This window comes from Lipotes vexillifer, unplaced genomic scaffold (assembly GCF_000442215.2).
Source record: "Lipotes vexillifer unplaced genomic scaffold, Lipotes_vexillifer_v1.1 scaffold133, whole genome shotgun sequence".
Taxonomy (NCBI): domain Eukaryota; kingdom Metazoa; phylum Chordata; class Mammalia; order Artiodactyla; family Lipotidae; genus Lipotes; species Lipotes vexillifer.
The window spans coordinates 82,061-106,731 of record NW_006795585.1 but is presented as its reverse complement, the minus strand read 5'-3'; the positions used below and the strand labels follow the sequence as shown (position 1 = coordinate 106,731).

The following is a 24,671-nucleotide window of genomic DNA, read 5'->3' as shown; positions in this document are numbered from 1 at the left end:
AGGGAAAGACATTCAGAATCTTCTGTTTTGCAAACTCTGCTTTAATGCATAATAATTAGGATGCTATTTGAAAACTGGATAATAATGGGTAAAATTGAATATGTCTGAGACTTTTCATGAGGAGATAAAAAAACAAATAGTTATAGCTACCTATGCCTAACAAAACATTCAATGGCAATGACTCTGCTTGTTGATAGGGCAGCACTTGGAGGCTGTGTTGAACCAGCTTGCACACAGTGCTGTTCTCTGTGCTTTCAGCACCACCATGACCGAGAAAACGTCTTCAGAATTTCATTCTCTCAGACCTCAAAACCGACAGCTGCCCACAACTAAGCAGGCTTCAAGTCATTCTGCCTCCATTACACATAAAATATGATTTTCTTCCTTCTAGAGAGGCAAAATAGAGAAAAAACTAAACTATATTTTAATAAAGAATTCTGAACTCTTCTGTTGATTGGTTTTTCCTTGGTGTGGTTTATGTTTTCATTTTGTTCTCTTTCTTACTACAAGTTATCGTGCATTTTTAAGTTTTCTAAGTCATTATTTTGCAGGCTTAAAATGGAATGGAGGTTTTAGAGGCTCATACAGTTTTTTTCTGCTATCATACAGGTTTTTTTTAGAGACTCATACAGCTTTTTTCTGCTTAAAGTCAGTTGGCACTTTTAATACCCCCTCAAGGGCGTTGGAGCTTATGGATTGATCCTGTTTTAAAAATGCCTTACTTTTCCTGCATGGAACTGAAGATGATAAATACTTCTGAACCCTGCATCTACTTGACCTTATGGACTTCACAGATAAATGCTCATTAGTTTTCAATGGGCATAATTTTTGAAGGGATTTCTGATGTAGTAAGATGAAATTCTCATTGATTACCTCTCTCAAGAAGTATTTTAATGAGTAGAACTCGTAGAATACTTTAGGGGAAAACCCTTTAAGAAAAAGTCAAACTCTTCTTAATATATCCATAATTTTATAAAGCCCTTTGCAGTAGACTGATGGAGAAATTTTCTCTGGTAATCTGCCTTTCCCCTGAAAAGTTAGGCTGAGTTATTTAGGGTTAGGGCACTGAGATTTTTGAAAGTCTGTTCATCAGTTTTCCCATATGTTTTATCTGTGGGCTGCCTGAGAACTATAAGAGCATATCAGAATCAACACAGAGTGACTGAGTAATTTAGACCATGTGCAAAAAATAGATATGTAATTTTTAATAATTTTTATTTTATTAAAGAAAATGTTTAGTAAAATGAGGGATAACAGAATACAATAGTAATCGATAAGTGTGCATTAACTTTCTTTTATTTACTTTTATGTTCAAATTCACAGTTCTTCACAAGGATATTGGTCCTTGCCGAGCAGCAACAATAACAGGCACCCTCTCCAGGATTTCTCTAAATGATGATGAAGAAGAAAAGGGAACAAACCCTGAAGGGCTAAGCTATTCAACATTGCCTGGAAACGTCATTTCCAAAGTCATTATTCAGCAACCCACAGGTCTGCACATGCCCATGAGTATGAATGAGCTGGGCAATCAATGTTTGAAAAAAGAGAATAGTGAGTTGCGGAGAACTGTGTACTTATGTACGGATGATAATTTGAGAGGGGCGGATATGGACATCGTCCATCCTCAAGAAAGAATGATGGAGAGTGACTATATTGTGATGCCCAGAAGTTCTGTTAATACCCAGCCATCAATGAAAGAAGAAAGCAAAATGAATATTGGCATGGAAACCCTGCCCCACGAAAGGCTATTGCACTACAAAGTGAATCCTGAATTCAACATGAATCCTCCTGTCATGGACCAGTTCAATATGAACTTAGAGCAACATCTCGCACCCCAGGAACATATGCAGAATTTGCCCTTTGAGCCTCGCACAGCTGTGAAGAACTTCATGGCCTCTGAGTTGGATGAAAATGCGGGATTATCGAGAAGTGAAACTGGATCAACGATATCAATGAGTTCTTTAGAAGTAAGCAATGGAACAAGCCTTCCCTTGATATTTGAAAGATAGATAGATGATAGACTGATAGATTGATTGATTAATAGATAAGAGATAGATAGATAGATTCATGGGGCACTGCACTGGGGGAGAAGAGTCACATTAGCTTTTGTAGTTATATATTGTCTAAGAATTTGGGGTATGTTGTGTTTAAGATTCTGGACATATGCTTTTTCCAGTAGAGCATCAGAATCCCCTTTCTTGAGGTCATATTTTTTTAAATGAACCCTCTAAAATTAAAATGATACCTATCTGTCATAATGGGAACCAAGTAGAGCACTCCTAAACAAACAGAAGATCCTCCTGATGTTTCTTGGGTAACAGAAGTCTTTTGGTGGTTAAAGTAGTTTCTGGATGGCACTACAAACTTTAACCAAGGTCTGGGTTTTCTGTGTGAAGGCAGCTGTTAAAATAACAAAATTGGAATGTTTCAATGAGATCTACCATTACACTGATTATAGACTTTATTATTACCTTAGACTGATATCTTTCAGAGGAAATGTTTTTTTTCTTAGCTCTTACAGAATTATGACCACTAGTTGTTTTGGTCTTAAATTGTGAACTCTTGGGAGGGATGTACATCAAGCAGATCAAGAGTCAGGACTCTGAGGTCAAACCACATGGCTTTTGTGAAAAAGCAAGCTCCCCTCAGCTTCCTTTCTACCCACAAAGTGATGTAAAGAGTAGTCAACAGGTATCAATATCACTCATATTGTATTACAATTAATCAAGTAAGATCTAAGTCAAGTAAGACAAGTAATGTCTAGTTTTCTTTTGACATACCTCCTGTAACTGTTTTGTATGTGACTTTCATATCCTCTGTCTTGAAGTTTTGCTGTAAACCCACTGCTGATATATTGCATATGTTCAATATACAATGCAATATATGCATTTTTTAATATGTATTGCCAATTGTCTTAATATAACAGATTATTTCATAAGACAATATAATCGGTTGCCTACTCTTTCCATCAGAAGTTTGCTGATAATGTTCTAATGTTCAAAAGTGCCCAGAGGCAATTGCCCCTTCCTTCTTCCCACAAGATTGTGCCTTCTACGATGCCAAGATGAAGAGACACCCTGAAAGGCTGGAGTGACTTGATGTGCGGTGTAATTTTGAGGGTTTTCCCAGCTGCGTTGAGGAAATTCTACCCTAGATGGGAATCTAGGATAAATCCCTAAATTCTATCAGTAGATCAGACCTAAACAGAATAGGGTTTCTGAGGAGAATCATTCTTTGGAACCAAAGGCATAGGGGCAGTGAGTCCAAGTTCACTCCTGAGTGGCTGGAGCTCCCTGTAGACAAGAGCGTCCAATCATTCTGAATCAGCTGAATAGCCACTGTTTCCATCTCTAACTTGCATATCCCAGAGACTAGCAGGTCTACTAAAATAATGACCACGTAAGCACAAACTACATAACATTTATGCAAAATCACAGAAGTTTTTACAAGAATTTTCAGTGAGTGTGCGTATAATAACATAACACTGTAAATAATCTTAAAGACCATATGGAGTCTTCTACATAGAATGGCTCTTTAAAATGTGCTAGAGGGGTTAGAATGGAATTGCATTAAAATATTTTGCTTGTTATAAAAATGCTTTACGTCTAAAAGGCTTAAAACCTTGCTGGGTTTGATATTGTATAGGTTGTATGTGCTTGAACAATAGACTGAATTTCTGAGTCCTGCTTTGTTCAGTGGTAATTTTTCCAAATCTCCATATCCTTATTATTAAGAATAAGCATCATATATAAGTGTGATTCAGCCAAAAGATCTACATTTAAATGACTTAGAAATCACAAGGCTTACATCTTGAAAAGGAAGAAAATTCAGGATTCAGAATGAAATTTCAGTTCCTCATTTTCATTCTTTCAAAGAGTTTAATAGTTAGTAATTGCTTAGGGTGACCATTTTAGGAGACAGCTGAATATATAGATGTGGGAATGAATAATAAAAATTAGCATTTATATAGCATCTTTCATTAGCAGATCCTCAAATCACCTTAAAAACATGAATTAATTAATCTTCGCGACACCTCTGGACGATGGAAAAGTTGTTCTAATCCTTGAAGTAAAGGCATTTGTTCAAGATCACAGAGTAAGTGCACAGCAAATCTAGGACCGGAATCTTTCTGCCTTGATCAATTTTACGCTGTCTCAAAGAGACAGTCATGTGCCTGAACGTTAGCATGAGAGTAACTTTATAAAGTTCATTTAACCCTGGACAGACACTTGGTCTTATGGAATAAAGATGTGAAATGGATGAAGTGTAGATGTATACAGCTAGCAGATTTTGGAGACAAGACTGTGGCCATGAAGTGTGGTGGCCAGATTTTGGAGATAAGACTGTGGCCAGATAAAGTCTGGTGTGGCTTCTTTTGTGGGTGGAGTGAGCCACACGCTGTCTGCAGTCAACAAGCAGGCAAGCTGATATTCTGACAGTAGAGGAAAAGCAGAAAGATGACTAGAGTATCTACATGGATTGTGGTGCACAACAGTAGCCGGGAGGTGTCTTGAGACCTAGAAGACAATACAGAGATGAAAGTGAGTGACTATGTGGCAGCCATGGGGCCATAGAACAATTTGAGTCTTCTCTGAGTGAGAAGGGAGGTTCCAACCACAGGGGCATCCTGCCTGGGAAACAGGGGTGGCAGAGGACGGCCAGATGCCTCAGGGACTTTACAGGGATGTAATAAAAAGATGTTCCTAGTAATTCAGGAAGTTGCCTCCACAGAAGTGGGTGTTCACAATTTGACAAAGTGGGAAGTTGTGGGAGAAGAAAAAGAAGAGGGTAAAACCTGTCAGTTGCAGCCCAGAATTCAGTATTGTGAGGAAGAGTGCAGGCCAGGAAAAACAAGAGTCAAAGGAGAAAGAAACAAAACCAAAGAGTGGGTGGAAGTATTTATTCAAATAAGCAGGAGGCAACAAGGCAAGAGGGAGGCTCCCCAACCCTGAAGGCAGTGCCAGCAGAAAAGGCTCCAACCTCCAGGACAGCTTGTTCAGCTAACCCCCAATTATCCAGCGTAGAAAGTTTAATAAATGCATCAAGTTTTTTGGCATAAAAGCATTTCCAGCTTCTCTCCCGTCTTAATATTATCTTGTGTCTTTCTTTCATGTAATATGTTATCTGCCATTTTCCGAACTGTATCCATTCCCAGAATGGACTTGTTAAGCGATTCTGAAAACTTTAGATTTCCACAATTAGGGATTCATTGCAATATGCACATGGTAGAATGTCTCACAATGGCTTCAGTCCTAGATGTCCTCTAATTGCTTAACACTGTCATCAACATTTAAGTCATTCACCTTCAATTAATGAGCAAAATGTGTTGAGTGCATGGTATGTATATAAAGCAAAAAACTACCAGGTACTGTGAAGCAAGTGGGGAAAAAAGAAGTATCAGCATTCTCAAGCCATTGAGCACTATGAGATATATCAATAGTTTAAACCTTGGGCTGTGGTTCTATTTACTTTTTGAAAAATTATAGATATATCAGTGTAAGAAGATAGGTCAATATTTGTCTTGACTTATTGGAACATTCGATGGCTTGTAGCTGGTAGATCTAAATAGGACACATTTCCTTACTCAAAGCCTTCCCAACTTGTGTGCAGGTCCAGGGCCCACCTTCACCCTCTTTCCCCTGTGTCTCTCGGGGTTGATACAGGTTCCTAGCTGGGTGAGAAGACTGCCCACTAGGAAACACTGTGAGAGATTGGAGGCTGGGGAAAAGAAGGAATCCAGGGTATTTACCCCCTCTTTCTGCTTTGGGCAGTACCTCATGTCTCCTTAGCTGTTCTGTAGGGCCTCCAACATCTGCCAGGTGCCTCAGCCCCTGGGCTTAGGTCGCTGTGTCATCTCCCCATGTCTGTCCAGCCTGGTGGGCAGGGGTGGACAGTAGCCCCTTCTCCTGCAAATCTCTGGGTTCCCTCGTGGTCCCTTTTGTGGCTTCTCAGTTCCTCCATCACTGGGATTCCTGTGAAACACTTTGCTCCAATGTAAGCACATTAAGTGCTTAGCTTAGCTTTGCCTTAGCTTTTCTTATAACTAAACAGAGTTAAATAGTAAATTGCACAATTTCTTTTTTAAACCAAGTTCTGCTACTCCAGGTTTTCTGAACATTCAGATATAACTTAACAGTGTATCTCTAAACATGCTCAGATAAATCTCTCTCAATGTATAAATGGGTAAAAAGGGACACCATTCTAGGCTAACTTTTTATACACCAGTTTTCCTCTGGCCATGAATTATAGAGCTCTCAGCATAATGGTTTTGAAAGATAAAACATTTTAGCTATAGTGGCACATTGCAGGTGCTTCCCTTATGGCTGTTGTGAACATCAAATTGGATAATGTATGTGAAAACCCCTTTGAACATTGTAAGGGGCACTTCAGATGTAAGGTCGTGTGATTATTATTTCATTACCATTATATCTTGAATATCAGTAAAGAAATTTGTTTGCTGTACTAGGTCAGTATTCAGGAAATTAGACAAAATGTTATGGCCATACTTCTGTCACTAACAGAAACCGTTGTAGGACTGACCATTGGGCAGAGCATCTTTTTATTTTTTGAAAATTTGTTTCCTCATGTAGCTGTGGTGAAAGAAATGCTTGCCCTTATTCAGTGTTTTGTTTTTGCTCCTGGATTAGGAAATTTTGTCTTTTATGCAGGCGTACAAGCAAAATTAGCTCAAATAACTCATTTTTCAAAATTAATGATTCTCAAGTTTCATTTACACAGATATTTTGAATGGATTTGACATCAAAGCTTTCTCCTTGAGTGGGTTCATTGCTCAGTCTGTAATGGAAACTTTTAATGGCCGTCACATTGACATTTCGTAGTCCATGGAATTTATTCCTCACTGTGAATCTTCTAGTATCTTGTCCAACTTAATTTGCAAAGGCACAAACAATGAAGTATTCCCTTTGAAAAATTATTCATCATTCTACAAGGCTTCACTATGGACAGATGCCATTATACACAACTTTGCTACGTATTCCTCTGAGTAGCCTCATACTGGTGTGCATTTTCTTACTCTGACGTAATCCTAAAGAATTTTCTTCTCTCTTAGTGGTAGGCCTGCATTCTTCTAAATGGTCTCAATCCTCTTGGCTGTCAATAGATCTATTCAAAATGGTTTTCTTTGTGTATATAGCCCACATGCTAATCCAAATTCTCCTGGAGTATTCCTGAGAAAAAGAACAAAACACAACCAAAATACAAGTCATTCTTTTGGATTTGTTTGGCTTTCATAGTGTAGCTCCTTCAATCTTTCATCAATAATTCTGTGAATGTCTACTATTATGCCAGGCCCTCTGATAGATGCCAGGGATATAAAAGTGGCCAAGACAGATGTGGATCCTGCCTCGGTGGTGAATAAACACTATGGAAGAGACAGATGATGAACTGTTAACAAATGATTAATCTAAAAGAGTGTGCTGTGCTGGGAAATAACCATGGAGTGTGAGAGACAGGCTTCTTTAGATGAGGTGATCTGGGAGGCCTTCTGAAGCTCCACAGGATGAACAATGAAGTTAAGGAGGAACATGGCTTGTGAGATGCTGAAGGATCAGGGGTGTTTCAGACAAAAGAAATTGCAGGTGAAGAGTTCCTGTGGCAGAAAAGAGCTTGGAATATTCTCATAGGATTAGAAGACACATGTAGCACAGGGCAAGCTTCTTAAGACCGAGTTGGAATAGGAAGAAGAGACCAGATATTGCAGAACCTTGTAAAATGAAAGAAAAAAATGAGGACATTTAAGCAACTGTCATGATCATTTCTCCATCCATCCATCCATCACTTTGATGGTTTGGAATGGAAAGGATTAGGATCCAGTGGTAGTGGGAGAGGTAGTAGAAGTGGAGCAGAAAGCTGGAGGACTGTTAGGAGACCACTGAGGTCAACCACACAAAAGGTAAGAATGCCTTTAACTGTGGAGGGCAAATTAAGATGTGTTTTGGATATAGAACAGATGGCACTGCTGGTGGATTTGATGTGCAGGATGAGAGGCAGGGAGGGCTGAAGAGTGACTCCTAAATGCCTGGCTTCACCAACTAGATATGCAACATTTCCTCTAACGGGAAAGAAAAGGGTGTTTGCAAGTTAAAAGATGGTATTGAAAACCCTGGGAATGAATGATTTCATCCAAGAGAGAATATAAGAAAAAAGAAAACTATGGAACTCAACATTTAGAAGTCAGGGGGAAGAGAAAGAGCCAGCAAAGGAGACTTGGCAGAACTAGAGCAAATAAAAAGGAGGAAAAGAAAACAAAAGGAAAAGCTGAGAGAGACGAGGAAGGGATTAACCTTCAAAAGCTTCTGAGAGTCCTTTAAGATGAGGAGAGAAAATTGACCTTGGAAACCATCCAGATAGAGCTCATCCTAGACCTTGACAACAAGAATTTTAGTGGAATGTTGAGGACAGAACAGAAGTTGGGGTGAGTTCTAAGTGGAAAATTAAGAAAAGGAAAGAGCATAAAAGAAACGTCACCTACTATGACAAAAAGGATGATTTGTATCAAGTTATTTGGGAACTAGGGGATGTACAGAGAAAGGGACTTATATCTTCCTAAAATATGTCAACACCATCCTGGCTTATTTTAAATTTGTATGTAGCATGTCTTCAATTATCAACTTATCATAAAAGTTGTTATGACTTGATCACTTTTCTTCATTGATTCTCATCTTTTAAACATATAACCATTCTTTCTAACCACTTTCCTACCTTACAATAACATTCCAGAGAGCTCAGAGGGACATTTGAATGAGCACGTAAGTCAGTCACAGTTTCCACAGACTTCAGAGCTTTGAAAGACTCTCCAGCACATTGCAAAACAGACTGAGAGATAATGAGTGTTATAATGAGGAACTGATAAACAGAAGTTAACATTCTGGTCCTTCCATTCCATCACAGATTTCCCAATGCAGATACTTCTTTAAGATAAAATAGATTTTGTGATGGAAGACCCATCATGAAAGTGAAGTCTGCCACTGTGTTGCATCATGGCTCATAAACTATCTCGTGTTAGAATGATTTTAAGTTATTTTATTTGACACAAATTATTGTAAATTGCCATCAGATTTTTCTCTCAAATAAGTGCCATATCGATGCTTTTTTTCTCCTTTAAAATATAATTGACAAGTAAAAGTTCATCTGCCTGACGTTGCTTTATGCTTGCAGAGCATCTCGGTCCCACTGCTGTCAGCCTGGGATTAACTGTATCCCGTAATGTTATTCTTGATGAGTTCTAGGGGCAATCAGCAAACTACCTTGGCTATGAACCATCACCCCTTACACCACTGAGCAGTTACTGAGCAACAGCGGAGAAAACACAGGGTTTTCAGGCAGAACACCTGAGTGGGAATCCCAGCCCATGTGATAACTACCCAGGTGAAGTAGGCAAGTTATTTGAACTCCTCTGGTTCTCGGTTTTCCTCATTCATAAACAGGGATAATGCATAGTACTTTCCTAACCATCCCACAGGGCAGTTAACATGTTCAAATGTGAAAGCACTTTATAAAAGGTCTGAACACTTGGTCAGGATTGTGGGGATATGAATAATGTGCACATTTTATCTCCCTTGGACTCTCAAAGTCCGCCACATTTTTTTCCACTCTCTAATCTTTAAGTGTTCACTGCTGTATTTTCCAGCCCACCTCTTCACCTTACCCCCAACTATCTTTCGGCTGTTTCGACTGAAATCTGCTTCACGTGTTCATTTCCTAGTCTAATCCCTCAAGGTTGCTAGTTCCGCTATATACTCTTAGGTTAGAATGTGATTTTAATAAAGTGAATAGATGAGAGAGAAACTTATTTATGGGGGTACATCTGCTTTCTTTTCCATGTTTCACATCCGCATAGGTGGCATCTGCTCTCATAGGGAGAATCTATCTCTGCCGTTCCTCTGGGTTCCTATCTTTTGTTCTTGTGCCTGAAATCGGGACCCTTCAGCAATATGCATCCATCCACATTTCCAGTTCTTAGGCAACACAATTTTGCATTCAACGAAGAAGGTAGCACATGGCTGTTAGGACCTTTGCAATGGAGAAGCCCTCAACACATGCAGTGGATGGGCCTCTTTGCTGACTAACTGAACCTTTTTCATTAGGTTTCACTATTTTCAAATGGAATGCGCAGCATGAGACTCATGTTCCATTAATAATTGCTTAGCACTGCTTCCATGCTTGAATTTTGCTGTATTAGGAAAGAATTTTGCTTAACGTATACTCACAGAAGTGTCCTGCTGAGTCACAGTGCCAAGAAGGCAAAGCGTCCGAGAGCAGAAGGGAAACCCTGACATTTGGTCTAACATCTCACAGCAAAGCGGGTTGCAGTGTGCTGGAGCCTGGCTGTTACACAGCACAGTCAGACAACAGCAGTGGCAGGGAGACGGCAAAGGAGGGCTGGGTTAAACAGCTTCCCACGCACGTCTCTTCTTGCAGGATGTCACCAGGGCTGGCCTAGGATATGCTGGCCACAGGGAGCAAAGTGAGCTCAGGTTGACTTTCCCTTGAATAAAGCAGCCCCCTTCTCAGCGCTCTCCACAGCGGCATTGAAAGACGCGGTTCTCATTCTTTAAGCAGCCCCACCAAAATCAGATGATTTCAGAACTTCTAAACTTTTTATTAAACAAAATCTCTCTTTGGGTATGTTTCTTTTTGTTTACTGCAACATGCTTTGTGGGGGGTTGGTTACCTAGGAAGGTTCCAGGTCTATAGTGACGATTTTAACTCTCACTGGAGAAATTTAGTCATATTTTCCAGTAAACTGCACTAGTTCCTTTCTTTCTCTCCTGATACTCAACAGTTACAAGAATCTCTCACCTATCTTGGATATGATTCCCTCGTAGGTTATTGAAGTTTATGCTATAGCTCTTGGGATGGGAGAAAAGGAAAAAATAAAACAGAAGAAGTTTGTCCAAAGGTTTATATATTTTCCCAACTTCCTGGATATTACATGTTGTTTAATATTTATTAATTCCCCCTGTATTTCATTCCCACTTCTTCAAAAAAGAAAAAAAAAAAAAAGAGAGAAAAAAAGCCTGTATGGAAACTTTTGATATCCAACAATTTGGTGAACTCTTTCTGTATTTATCAGTTATCTCCTTCTACAGCTAACCATTCTAAGAATCAAGTGACTGCTTAGAGCAGATGTTTAGAACACATTCCCTGCACTAATATTATATAATCACATTAATTTCATTTTAATCATGTTTCCTGATTTTATCAAGGCATATTTATCTGTAACTAGATTCGGGAACTGTTTAACAGAGTCAGAGGCATAGTGAGGTATTTACATCAATATCCATGTCCTGCTGAGGTGTAGACTGTTTGTTATTCATTTTACTAAATTAGAACAAATAATACTTCAGCTCCTAATGCTTAGCACTGAGAGGGACTTTCCTGTCATGGAGGACTACCAAATACCAAGAAATTTATGGGTGAGACCTATATAGAACTTTGGAATATAGACAGAGGGTTGGATAGAATTTGGTAGAAATGAAGATTGCAGGGGAATGGTGCAAGGTCTTGAGACAGCTAGATGATTTTCCCACACAGCTTTGAACCCTTTGTGTCTATAAAGTAGTTTTGCTGTAGTAGACCGAAAGTCTCCTTCAAGATTGAATGTTTTGTGTGAATTTTCACCTAAATTTTTTTCCTTATTGAAAAAATTAGAGTTAAGAGGCCAAGAGAAATACATTGTATATTTATATTCTTAAATTTTAAAGGAAGTCCAAAGTGAAAATGGAATAATGTGAGTGGAATAGTTTGAAATCATAAAAATGTTCACAGATTCTTACGTGCAGGAAATACTTATAACACAATGAAGCAGGATTATCTTATTGAAAGCAGTAAATTTTGTTTTATTTGAATGACTGAACATAACTTTATTGGTTTTTCTTCTTTTTAAAAAATATCTAACAGAGAAGAAAATCACGATATTCAGACCTTGACTTTGAGGTAAGTGTCTAAGGATTATTTTTTTAATTTTAATTACTTGAATTCAAAGTTGGTGTATAATTACTTAAACATATTACCCTGTGCATCTGTGTAGGAGTTCTACTTTTTTTTTAAATTAAATGAGAAGTCAAATATTTTTAATTAAAATCCCTACTGTATAACTAGTTGTAGAAAAAACATTTAAGTTCTAACTGCTTTAAATGTATGCTAAGACTGAGATTTTCCAGACAAGTAAAGAATCCATTTCATAAACACTAAGATAAGCAGACAATTTATGTTGAGTTGAACTTGGTCAATTTTTTTACCTCCCTCAGTGTGTTGGGAGGTAGGAATTTCAGTTTCTTGATTTTTCACATTTAAAACAATTGTGTTTGTTTTACTTCAGTGAGGACGTGAAGAGAGCCATGTGAGGGACTTTGGCTGGGTAGCTAGGCTTCCTCAGGACTGATTTGCCTTGAGTCAGTGGTACCATAGGCTCCCTGTGGTACCTTCCAGACTCTTTTTTCCAATAGCAAGTGTTGGTTCAATGTGCTCCTGTGTTTGGTAAATGCTTTTTCACAGACATAAACAAGACGAAGATGTTCATTTTCCAATTTACATTGAATTTATATTGCTGCTGTAATACTGATGCTAGAAATTACTGAAATCATATCGTTTGAGCAGCTTGCGCTATGCACAAAATTAATGATGTTGGAGCATCACATAAAATGCACTTATGCATCTTGATAATTGGATATGATTCATAGCCTGCTGACATAATTGGATATAATACATTATCAATTTCTCCAGCATATTTGTACTGTTGTGATACTTACATAGAACTCAACACTCTTAGCTGATATTGCTAAAATTACAGAAGCCTCCCAGAACATGGAAACTCGTAATTCCATCATTTCATTTATGTAGATGAGTGTTGTAGCTCAGTAATGCACATCAGGTATCAAAAGGGAGACAATTGTTTTTATTTACTGCAATGGTGAGCAAGTCCTAAGTTTACCTTGAATAGAGTCTCAGGAGGATTGGTCTTTTTTAGGCATATTTCAGGAGTATTTGTACAAGATACAAAGTAATGATAATGAATCTGACCTCAGTGATTACGTGGCACATTTTAGTACTGATGTGGCTCAATTGTAGTAACCTGGCACAGAACCAATATTTCATTATATTCTAAATTGTTAAGGTAAAAGTATCAGGACTATAAATTCAAAGAGAAATAAGCAAAAGTCTTCACCTTTAGATTCTTCAGTGCCTTTTAAGGGACAGATATTTTAGGGTTTTATCTAGTAATTCTTCAGGTAGCCAAAAGAGAGGATCATCTGGTGTGTGTGTGTGTGTGTGTGTGTGTGTGTGTGTGTGTATTCCTGAAAAAAATCAGTTGTGTTAGTACAAAGGGAAGGAGGTGGGAATTAACCCACTGGACATCAGTGATAAAATATAGTAAAAATATAGATCTAAAATTAAGCCTCAGTGCAAACTAAAGTTATGTAATTGCCAGCACTGAAAAGGAATCTAATCATACAGTGTCCTTTGGAGCGTTAGAAAAATTGTTATTTTTCTTTTGTATTTGTATTTTTCTCTATGGCAACTGGTAGCAGACTTCCTAAGCGGATCCTTCTTCCTGTGCTTAGGATTCCAACATACAGCCAGGATATTATCGAAACATCTGCTGGTAAAGAAAGGAAGTGGCAACACTGCAACCCTGGATATTTTCCTGTGCTCTTTAATTGCTTTAGTTATTGCGTGATTTCTATAGGTGTCAAATCTTGCCAGAAAAAGTCTTTGAGGTATTACTTCTTTTTTAAGCAACCATTTAGTAGTGTTCCCCTTCATCTATGTGCAACTATGCTTATGTAGCAGATGTCTCATAGATTGTGTTCAGAAAAGTTACGGCCTAATTGAGACGTTTAACACAATCTATCTGTTCTTTATGGATGGTCCTTGAAGAAGAGTTCAAGTTGTCCCCTCCCCATTTTAATTCAGGCTGGATAAATTAAGTATGTTTATGTGAATCTTTCTGATAACCCTCACCCAACCCCAGGAAGCTTTACCGCACAATGGCCAACTCAGGCATTTTGTCAGTGACAGACAAACTTTGCCTCCTGAACTCCTGAAATCATCTTCCCTTCACACACTCCCCAGAAACTACACATGATAACAATATTCTCTTAACTCACATATCCATAAAACCCTGTGGGTAAGTGTCATACATGGGAAGAGCCCTTTCATGGAGCTGATCTCCAAGACAATATTGAGCAAAGAAAGCAAAAGGTTGACTGGTCATAAAATGGTGGAACATGGATTCTTACTTTCTGGAAAATACACAGAAAATACTGTAGGGATGACCCTATGTTCTGTGACCAAACCTGTTACTGGATTTGTATTCCCAGCTCCAAGCAGAGACTCGGTATATCGTAAGCATCCAATAAGGCTTTGTTGAGTGAGTGATGAAAAATTGAATTTTTAATCTGGCTTGCTGTAGTAAAAAATAATCAAGCACTATATCTGAGTTGGGGCAGAGAGCAGTGTAGAAAATGGACCACTGTGGAGGTAACACCTCAAAGATAGCCACATGGGACTTCAAAGCTACCCACATCAAATATAACTCAAGGAGCTAGAAATGGCAGGTAGAAATTCCCAGAGGAGGAAAAGGCATAGAGATTGGCTGAGTGTGGCATGTGCAAGAAACAAGAAGCAAGTCAAAATTCACCATAACATGGGGTCTGTGGAAGAAAAGCACAGACAGAGGGGGTAATTTAGAAACCATATAGTGAAGGGCTTGCAACCATGGAAACAATTACCTGATTTGTTACTAAAAGCTGCTAAGTCTTTTCTGTTGTGTTTTGTTTTGTATATTTTTAGTGAGGAATATTTTTAGGACTAATCTGGGCTACCGAAAGATGAATATGGCAGTAAATAGGAAGAAGAGATTATAGTATGGTGAACGAGGAAGTTGAAATATAAATTAGGAAGTGACTAGTTGAAGAAAGAAGAAATGAAGGTCCACTTCCTAGAGGTGGTAGGAAAGGAAATGGATAAAGGGACACTGCAGAGTCAAGATCAGATCCTTAACTGAGCATAGGGTCAAAGGGCAGGGGAGCAGAAGAAAGATAGCTTTATGGGTCTGAGCCTGAGTTCCTACTAGTACCACAAACAGATCCAGGGAAGCCAAGGTGACATCTAGCTAGGATGAGCTGCATTTTAATACTTTAGGGATTAAGGTGAATAATACGTTAAATCAAAAATATTTGGCAGGTGGTTTAAATTGTCTGTCTTGGATTGAGGACGAAGCTCAAGGAATTCTTAGGAATGCTATTACAAACCTCCATTCTGAAACCGTAATAGACATTGTTATTCTTTCCATGTTAAAAATACATGGAGAGAGGTATCTATTTTGTATCTTCTCTTGCAAAACCATGGGGATAAACCTTGTCACATTCTTCCATGGGAACCATGCAGCCTTTTAAACACGCCTTAGAATGTTCCTTTGACGTTTCTAGTGAGTCCTCCATTCCCAGTAAATCCATGCTTCTCGCTCTGGGCAATGTTGGTGGGCAGCAGGCATAAGACGGCACCGATCCTGGGTGATCACAAAGTATCTTTGTGGGGATTTAATTTTATTGGAAGATTTGGGAGAACATAGTCAAGTAAGATAAAATATTATTTTATACTGATTTTATATCACTGTGAACACAGCTAAGCTATGACATAGAAGATAAAATTTAAATTAATTTCTAAATATCAATAGAAAGCATACGATTTCTTAGAAATGTTCTTTTCATAAAAGTCCCCTTCCTGCTTTGTCCCCGACCCCCAGCAGTGGGTACATTTTGTTAGGCAATCTGCACATTTTGGGAGGAAAAATTTGAGCACTGCAAACTTGGCTATATCCATCTCTTGTAGCCTCCTAAATTTAAACTGTTGCAAAATTATTTATTTGTAGCCAAGTATACTCTTGAGTGACAGTGACTATATATATATATATATATATATATATATATATATATATATATACACACACACACCTTATTTGGTCTTTTCAGACCTTTTGTCTGGTTTCCTTTAAGCCCTGAGTACATATTTATTCAACTAGAAACATGTTTGAAACGTAAATAGACACTGTAATGTCAGACATTTCAAATGGCTACAGGTTCTGTCTTATGGATACATTGGGACTCTGGCCAAAGAAAAGTACATAAATCATCCCCTTCCCACAATGTGGCTTTGATTTGATAGTCAACCTTAATTCCTGCAGTGTCTCTTGCCTCCTTGACATGGGTTTTCCCATCACTGCAGACTAGTATTCAACAGCCCACTCTGGATTGAAGCCTGTAAAGCAGTGAGATGAGTAGAGATAAACCTAGTTTTATATGAGTAAATATAGACATTGGCAGTATAGCTATATAAACGCCTAACACTGAAAAGGTAATTCGGGCCAAGTGGTTTCTAATTCCTAACAGCACATGATTTCCCAGCCCCATAATCTAAAGTTTATAGTTGGGAGATTCTCCAATTTTTTCTAGCAATTTCTTTCCATTTCTAAAAGTTTATATATAGTAAAGCCTATCTTATCTGTAATTCAGGCTTAAAAAGATTCCAACTCTATGATTCAAGACTCTGAATTTGGAAGAGAAAACCTTCAGTTTGTTTCAAACCACCTGCAGGCCCTTTATAAGACACTTGTACGGGAAATAAGGGAGCACAAGAGGACCAGAACATAGAGGGAGGCTTTTTGTCTGGGGCCAATAAAATGAGTCTTCCCTCCAGTGGGGAGACCTCTTGAATAGAACGAGAGGGGGCAAGATTGATGATGGCCTTCCAAGGCCTATGTATCTATGACATCTCATTCATTTAATTTATTCCATACCCATCTGTCGAGCGCCTGCAGAATGTCAAACACTGTGCTAGGTGTCAGGGATGCAAAGTCACTGCCCACGAGGTATTCAGAGACAAAATAAGGAGACCAGGCTTCAAACCAGAATTGCAGTGCTTTGGGACCATTGCAGGGTGATCAATATCCACAGAGCTAATGGGCTCTCTACAGAAGGCCCCTCACCCACCCTGGACTGTTTCGTCTCCTTTTCCATCAGAAAAAATGAGATGGCATAATCACAGACTTGAATGGTCTGATAAAGGATGCTCCCTGGATCTGCAGGGTCCATCTAAAACAGCAAGCAGCATGCAGAGAGAATTCACTCGGATTCAGAATGGATTCCAACCTCCCACTACCTGTGTGAGCTGGGAGCTTTACCGGCCTCTCAAGCTGTCTCCTAATCAGTCAAGTGAGATAGGGACCACCACCTCCCAGGGTTATTGTGAGGATTGGGAAAGATAATAATGGCTACTCTGGCTCTTACCTGTGTGCTCCAGTGATGTGATTTATAGCCCTTTATAAGTCTTCAAAACAATCTTACAAGGTTATTCTGACTACTGAAACTGTGGCTAAAGGGAGGTTGGGTTTTGGGCCTCTTACCACACAACTTGAAAGCCATGGAAGTAAGATCGTAATCCAAATTTGTCCAGACCTAGAGCTGTTAGATTTGATACGTCCCAAGTATTTAATCAAGGAGATTGTCTGGGATGTAATAGGAGCTCAAGACATGAAGTTTATTCACATCCTAATTTTTCTCAAATATTTGAAATTTCATGAAAGTGTTTTACAGTGTATCACTTTTTCTCTAATTTCAACAATTAAAAAGCTGCCAAGACTGCCTCCCGCGAATTACAAAGGTATAAAATAAAAGATAAGAGTCCTATGAAAAAAGCTATTCGGGAGACACTACTTTTGTGCAGTTAGGTGGCTGGTCTTCTTGGGATAGCGCTTCAATACAGCTTTGAAAAAGGCTGAATGATAATAATCTGAGAGCAAGGGAGCATTGCCAAGCATTTATCTTTACTGCAAAAGATGCCTGTAATATTTGAAAGGTGTTATAACTGAAGGAACCTGAATTTTATATGTATTGCCAATTAGAATATATTTGATTGCTTAAATGGAAAATCCACATGAGTTACAGTTTTGTCACAGAAGTCAATTTCTTTGAGACACAGGATGTTTAGGTCACAAAAGAAAGAAAAATGTAAACAGATAAACACTAAGGTCTGTAAAAATCCAAAAAAAGCCATCAAAATGAACCAGTAAGATTTATAAGCATGAAAACTTGTAATTAGGTAAGCAAGATCATCAAAGGCATGACTGCTTCAAATAAATAATTATTTAGGTAAGTAAATAAATCAAGGGAAACCCTTATTACTTGTGACAACAAAAACTGCAGCTTAAGTTTTTATTCCAGAACATTACTGGGATAGAAACCATCCAATATTCACTGTGATGCTGGCTTTCTTGTCAATGGAATCCTTCCCCACTAAGAAAAGCAGAAAGATGTACTTGAGTTTATGAACAAGAAGGAATCATGCATGGAAGGTCAAACTGGGCCCATGGCAGATACATGAGCTGTCCCTTGGCAACCTTAATGTGACACTCCTCTCAGAAGCAGCAGGCCATCATTGCTGTGGTGATTTCTGGCTGTGCTAAGATGGCAGTTTCAAATTAGAATGATTATCTGGCATGAGGATGTTTCTAGATAGGAAGGGCCCTGATTTTTAGCATCTAAATTTTTCATTTTGTCTCTGTATTCATTTCAGGGTCATTGAGCTTTATTGTTCAGAGTAGCTTTCATGAACTTACGGAGAACATTGCAAACTGCTCTTTGGTTATATCATAGTGGTATCCACCATATATATTTCTGAGAATGTCTTAACAATCCATCTCCTCAAAATAAAATCCCCTCAGTTCAGAATCAGGCACTGCCCATTCAATCAGGATATGATTTAAAAACTCCTATCAGTTAATGTATCCTCATTTCCATGGGATATATTTGACACTTTATTTGCTTCATTAAACATGCTTTACCCATCAGAGATATTTGGTTACAAGAGACAGAGAGTGACTGTGACTGACAGACAAAAGAGAACTTTGTTGGAAGGATATGGAAAAACTCACCTCTTGGCAGGGGACGGTAAAGACCTTGATGGACAGTTCCCCAGTGCAAAGTCGGGACCCTCTGATGAAATAAAAGATAAGTGGAAGACGACACAGCAAACCCACCACAGGGCCACCTTAGAGCAGGCATGCTGTGCCAGTAGTATCAACCATCTTAGAAGAAAATAAGTCCATCTCTTTGGAAAGGAATGATCTCCTTGAGGAAGGGGGATTTGGGCATAAGATTAAAAGTTGTACTAGGAATTCTCTGCATTTTATAAAATGGAAGAAAGAGAACAAGAAAGAGATGCAGGAATAACTGATTTGAGAATTTGAAACTTAAAAATAAATATGTAAAGATTGGGGAACTGACCTCACTTGGATTCCTCTTAGCAGATTTCCCTGTCACTTACTGCTATAACAGCACAGCTTGTTTTCCTTACCACAGTCTAATTTAACTTTCATTTGAGTTATTATGTGATTAACACCTAGGTCCTCCATTACACCTCAAACTATAAAAGGGCAGGGACTCTGCCAGATTTTGCACACCATTGTTACTCCCCCGTTTAGCTCAATATGTGATGTCATGAATATGTATTAACTGACAGAATGAAATATCGTTAGAGAAATGTCAGTACTATGACATCACTCCGACTGCACCCTAGCACAAAGTAACTGTGTGGTTAGACTCGTTATCATGAAAATCACTATTTGTCAGTTAGAGCCAGAGTCAATATTCTGATGACTATAGTTTTGTTTTGTTTTGTTTTTAAAAGCTTTCCTCCCCCCTCCCCGTCCCAAGTTCCCTGAAAGTCATCAGACCCGCCCATCCCCACCCCACCGTCAGAGTCTGGCTCCGCAAAAAAAAAAAAAAAAAAAGCAGTCCTTGTAACACAAATCCGTATTTTAGTCAGTGTCTTAGGACCTGGTGCTGCTGGAAATATTTGCCTCCCTAAGGACAGAATGTACTGCATTGTTTGCCAGCTACTTGGTCCTCAATATCCCTCTATCGCGTTGCTTATGCAAATCCCCCTCTCATCAGTCCCCATCAGCTATCACTAGTCAAGTTAAGTTTGTCTGGTGTTTCTCTGTAAACCCTGCAAATCTGTTTCTTGTACTCTCCCCAAAACTGCAGGGAAGTCCATCACTCTGTAGCTGGGTGCTGTGTTTCATGCTCCTGTCACCAGTGATGGTGCCATGTTCCCATCTTCCCCACCTGATTCATCAACAGCGAACTCCTAGAGCTCAGAAGAGCCAAGGTGGAAATAATCCAGTAGAGCAAGACTTAAAATGGCAGAATTCTCTCTTATGAAAGTAGGCTAGTGAAAATGGAAGAATTAGCTAAATAAAGTATTGCCTAAACACAGATTCATTAAATATAGGAAATTAAAGTTGGCCTAAGAGAGAAGAAGCCTTTTTAAGATATGTTAAAAATGCCATTTGCATTTTTCTTTTGCCGTTTTTGTTCTCAAGGAGATAAAGTGTTCTATGCAAATGTCTTTTGAGAAGAAAATTGGGCATTATACATCTTCCTCCAAAGATACATTTCATTTTTCAAAACAAATCCTTACTTTTGAAAATATTTGATAATTAAAACAATAGACCAAATGTTCAAATCCTAGCTTAGGCATGAATATAGTATACCCATGCAATCCACAAGAACAAATGGTGAGTTATGAATCACGTGCTTAAAAAAACTATAAAATCTTACACAAACGTGAAGGCATAACCTTGGAGAACCACCAAAACTTTGAAATTTTTAACTTTTAAAAATCACAGTAGAGGAAGGTATTTTCTCCTTTACACTTGTAAATACAGGGGATTTATTATCTAACTCTTCTTTGTTAGCGCTCTTTTAAATGTTCTGTAACAAAAAAAGATTCAGCTCATGATATTATACCTACCCCAAGGTCATTTTTTATTTCTGACTCTATTTGTTGCGTTATGATGAAGTTGGAAGAAGTATATCACCAGGGATGAAGAATATCAATATATTTGTATCTGTGGTTGTAGAAGCTCATCAACCGCACAATTTATGCTCTGAATTCTAAGTGTTAAGATTCTGTACCACTTTGTAAACAAATATGTGAAACCTATGGGTCAGATTTTCCTTCTGCGAAGCTCAATCACTATTCACAGGGAAAGTGTAAGATTTTAGATCTCACATTATATTTCAGACACTTTAGTACTTTGAGTCAGCCTTAAATGGCAGGGCCTGGGATTTTGCTTCCCCTTTAGTACAGCCAGCTAAGATTTTAGTGTTTATAGAAATAAAACATAAAAATGTAATATCTCCCATGAAAAACACTGAGAGACTGTGGTGCTTTATAAGTCAAAATTTTTAAACTTTTTTTTTATATTGTAACAATTTTTGTAAAACAGCTTTAACTTTGAATGAGGAAAATCTTACACAGGACTGACTGCTATGTTTTTAATGAACCCACAGGAGAAAACTATTTTTTGGTAATCTTGTAAGTGGAAGAAATAGCCAATTCTTCATGTTCCAGAAGTACTGACCATAAGACAAGGATTTGGTGCAAACCATTTGCATTTTTGGCATCTTCTGAGACCTTCTAGCTCCTGGAAAACTTGATTTCCCTTATTAGCATAGCAAAATACTAAATCTCTTCTTTTAACGCATAAATCAGATTAGAAACGAGAGCCGTCTTACTCTCTTTTGCAGAAGGTCATGCATACAAGGAAGAGGCATATGGAACTGTTTCAGGAACTCAATCAGAAATTTCAAACTTTGGACAGATTTCGGGATATACCAAATACAAGCAGTCTGGTGAGTATGCTTTACTTCATTGGTGCCTGATGCCATGATAAAGATGCATCATGTCAGCTGTCCCCCCCTGCCTTCGGGAAGCTCCCAGATGCCTTGGGAACACAAGAGTGGCAAACTGAAAAATAAGTAATAATCCCCCGAAGGTGCTTTGAAATGTACTAAGAGGCCAATTAGGAATGACAGAGTCTTTAAATGTTTTATTCATATTTCAAATGTTCTCAATTATAAGGTCTAATTGCAATTAGTTATATATCAAAAATGTGCTGAATTCACTTGGTCCTTCTATCATCAGAGTTAAAAGTCAGTTAATTCAAATTTCCAAGTACTTGACTAAGTATTTCCATTAGAATGCCTGGTGTTTTAAGGTCATTAAATGTAATATATATAACCTATATAATATAGATAGATAATCTATATTATAAATTAATATATAAATAACACATATATCTGTATATATATATATATATATATATATATATATATATATATATAGAGAGAGAGAGAGAGAGAGAGAGAGAGAGAGGCAGACAGACAGACAGACAGAGAGAGTTGCCACCTAAAACTAGAGTGGTGGGTTTTGTCTACCAGAGTAGACAAAAGAGTTTCAGGATACACATCAGCGCTGGGGGCTTTGATTGTTGATTGCAGCCATTCTCTTCACTCATTCCCACTACTATAATGCTAGCATAGGATGTAATCAAATAAAATGATGTTTTGCAGCTACTATGTGCATGGCACAATCAAAGCTCCAGAGAAGGCTGTATCATTATTCGTGAGAGCACTGGAGCGGGCATCCAGAAATCAGTATGATGCTTCGACAAGATATTTCAATTTTATGATGGTGCAAAAGCAATATGCATTCAGTAGAAGTCGTACTTTGAATTTTGATCTTTTCCCAGGCTAGTGAGATGTGGTCCAGTACTCTCTCGTGATGCTGGGCAGGGGCAGAGATCCACAGCTCCCACTCAGCCCCGAGATCATGAGGGTGAACAACTGATACACTGACAACCGTTCTGTACCCAGACAACCATTCTGTTTTTCACTTTCAGTACAGTATTCCATAAATTACGTGAGATATTCAACAGTTTATTATAAAACAGGCTTTGTGGTAGATGATTTTGTCCAACTATAGGCTGATGTAAGTGTCCGAGCACCTTTAAGATCAGCTGGGCTAAGCTATGATGGTCAGTAGGTTAGGTGTATTGAATGCATTTCGACTTATGATATTTTCAACTTATGATGGGTTTAGTGAGACATAACCCCGTCGTAAGTTGAGGAAGATCTGTAGAAGAAAGCTCAAGCAAGAGCTCTCTGCTTGATTTTCTAGCAGATAGTTAGCTTCTGCTAAGAACTCGAGAGCTCAAGAACGATCTTGAGCAAATTACAAAGCTCAATTTCTGAACCTCAATTTTCTCCTTCTAATGTGGGCATAGAAAAACAGTCATTAATAATACGCTTCCTTCAATCCTCACACTTTCCAAAGCGGGTGGGACCCTGAGATGCTACAAGCTGAGACTCAGCTCTGAGGGCTGGAGCTGGGACAGCTGTCTGACTCCACGCTTCTCCTCTCCAAGCGTGGCATTCCTTCTTTGCCTCACACTTTTGCAGGCCCTGGCTGGACCTACTCCTCCCAACCTCTGGCATTCTGAAATACATGTCACTCTAAGGTATTTTGGGTCACTTTCTAACGCTAGTGATTCTTTCATATGTGTATGGGTCTTAATCCTGGCTTGCAGATTAGTACCATTAGCTTATCAACAGCAAGAATTTATGTGTCTTTGTGTTTTTCTTGTATTCTTCTCAGTACTAAGTATGATGTTGGTCATGCATGGTAAGTGACAAGTAAACGGCCGCTCTTGATTTCTTGCATGTCTAATAGTTTAATCTGCATTTGTTAAATGAAGGTTATCAGAAGTATATACACTTTAACTCTTCATTGATCTCTAAAGAGTTTGTGTATATCAGTCTATTTTCCTCCATACAGCAGGAACCATGTGTTATGTGGAATCATCAACACAGCACTAGGCGTAGAGAAAACACTTACATGTAGTGAGTGGTTCTTTCTCATCTACCGCCCCCCGCCCCAAATATTAAGCTGTCAATTTTTAGTTAGCAGGAAAATGAAAATTGCACCATTGAGATTAGACCTAAACTTATTAGCTGCTCATTTTGAAACGTTGAAAGCTAACATTGAAATAAATTTAAGAAACTTCATTTTGTTCTTTTGTTTTTTTTAAAGAGAAAGTTATGTTTACCAATCCAAAAGCCTTATGCAACAGATACAGCTGGCTGACTGCTATAATATGACTATAATTTCCCCTTGTATGGTCTGGGTATTAAATCATTAATGGCACAAATATCTGTATCTCAGTTTCCTGACAACCAAAATAGTCTACTAATTACAGCACAGCTCTGCAGCAGCCTGCCTTTTCTAGAAAGGATTTATAAATATTTATCATTTGGGAGGTTAGGAGTGGGGAGGATAGTTGTCATTGCTGCTTCACTACTGTCCTAAATACATGAGAACAGAGAAAAAAAATCCTTATTCAGTTCTGATTAATAAGGAACGTGCGAGTGAGTTCACTATCCTTAATTCAGTCATATAATTCATAGTGGCACATTGCTAATGGAACAGTGCATAATTGGGTGGAGAAAGACATTTTCGAAACACAAACCTCAATAAAGTCTGTTTCGTCTTTTTTTCCGGCTCCTAACTCACAGCACCTGCAAATGATGGTAATTATGTAGAATGTGGGGAATCAAAGGGAAACCAAAAGACCATTAAGTCCATCTCCCTGCTCCAGCCCGGACAGCACCTGAATCCCTACAAAGGGTAGGCATTGTTAACAGCCCTTCCCTGTGAGTGCCTCCATCAGGATCTCACCCGCGCAAGCAGCAGCTCCAAATTCTCCCTCTTTTAGAATGTAAAATAAACACATTCTCTTTCCC

General features: G+C 38.5%; 1 protein-coding gene across 2 annotated transcripts in view; it reads left to right on the top strand.

Moving 5' to 3' along the window:
• The window catches only part of ADGRB3 (adhesion G protein-coupled receptor B3), an 800,758-nt gene that overhangs the window by 771,885 nt on the left and 4,202 nt on the right, over positions 1-24,671 (top strand). For both annotated transcript variants that reach the window (XM_007467820.1, XM_007467821.1), the window contains 3 exons: positions 1,324-1,967; positions 11,923-11,958; positions 21,618-21,722. In XM_007467820.1, coding sequence (XP_007467882.1) covers positions 1,324-1,967; positions 11,923-11,958; positions 21,618-21,722 — 785 coding nt within the window. The remainder of the gene's footprint in view (positions 1-1,323; positions 1,968-11,922; positions 11,959-21,617; positions 21,723-24,671) is intronic.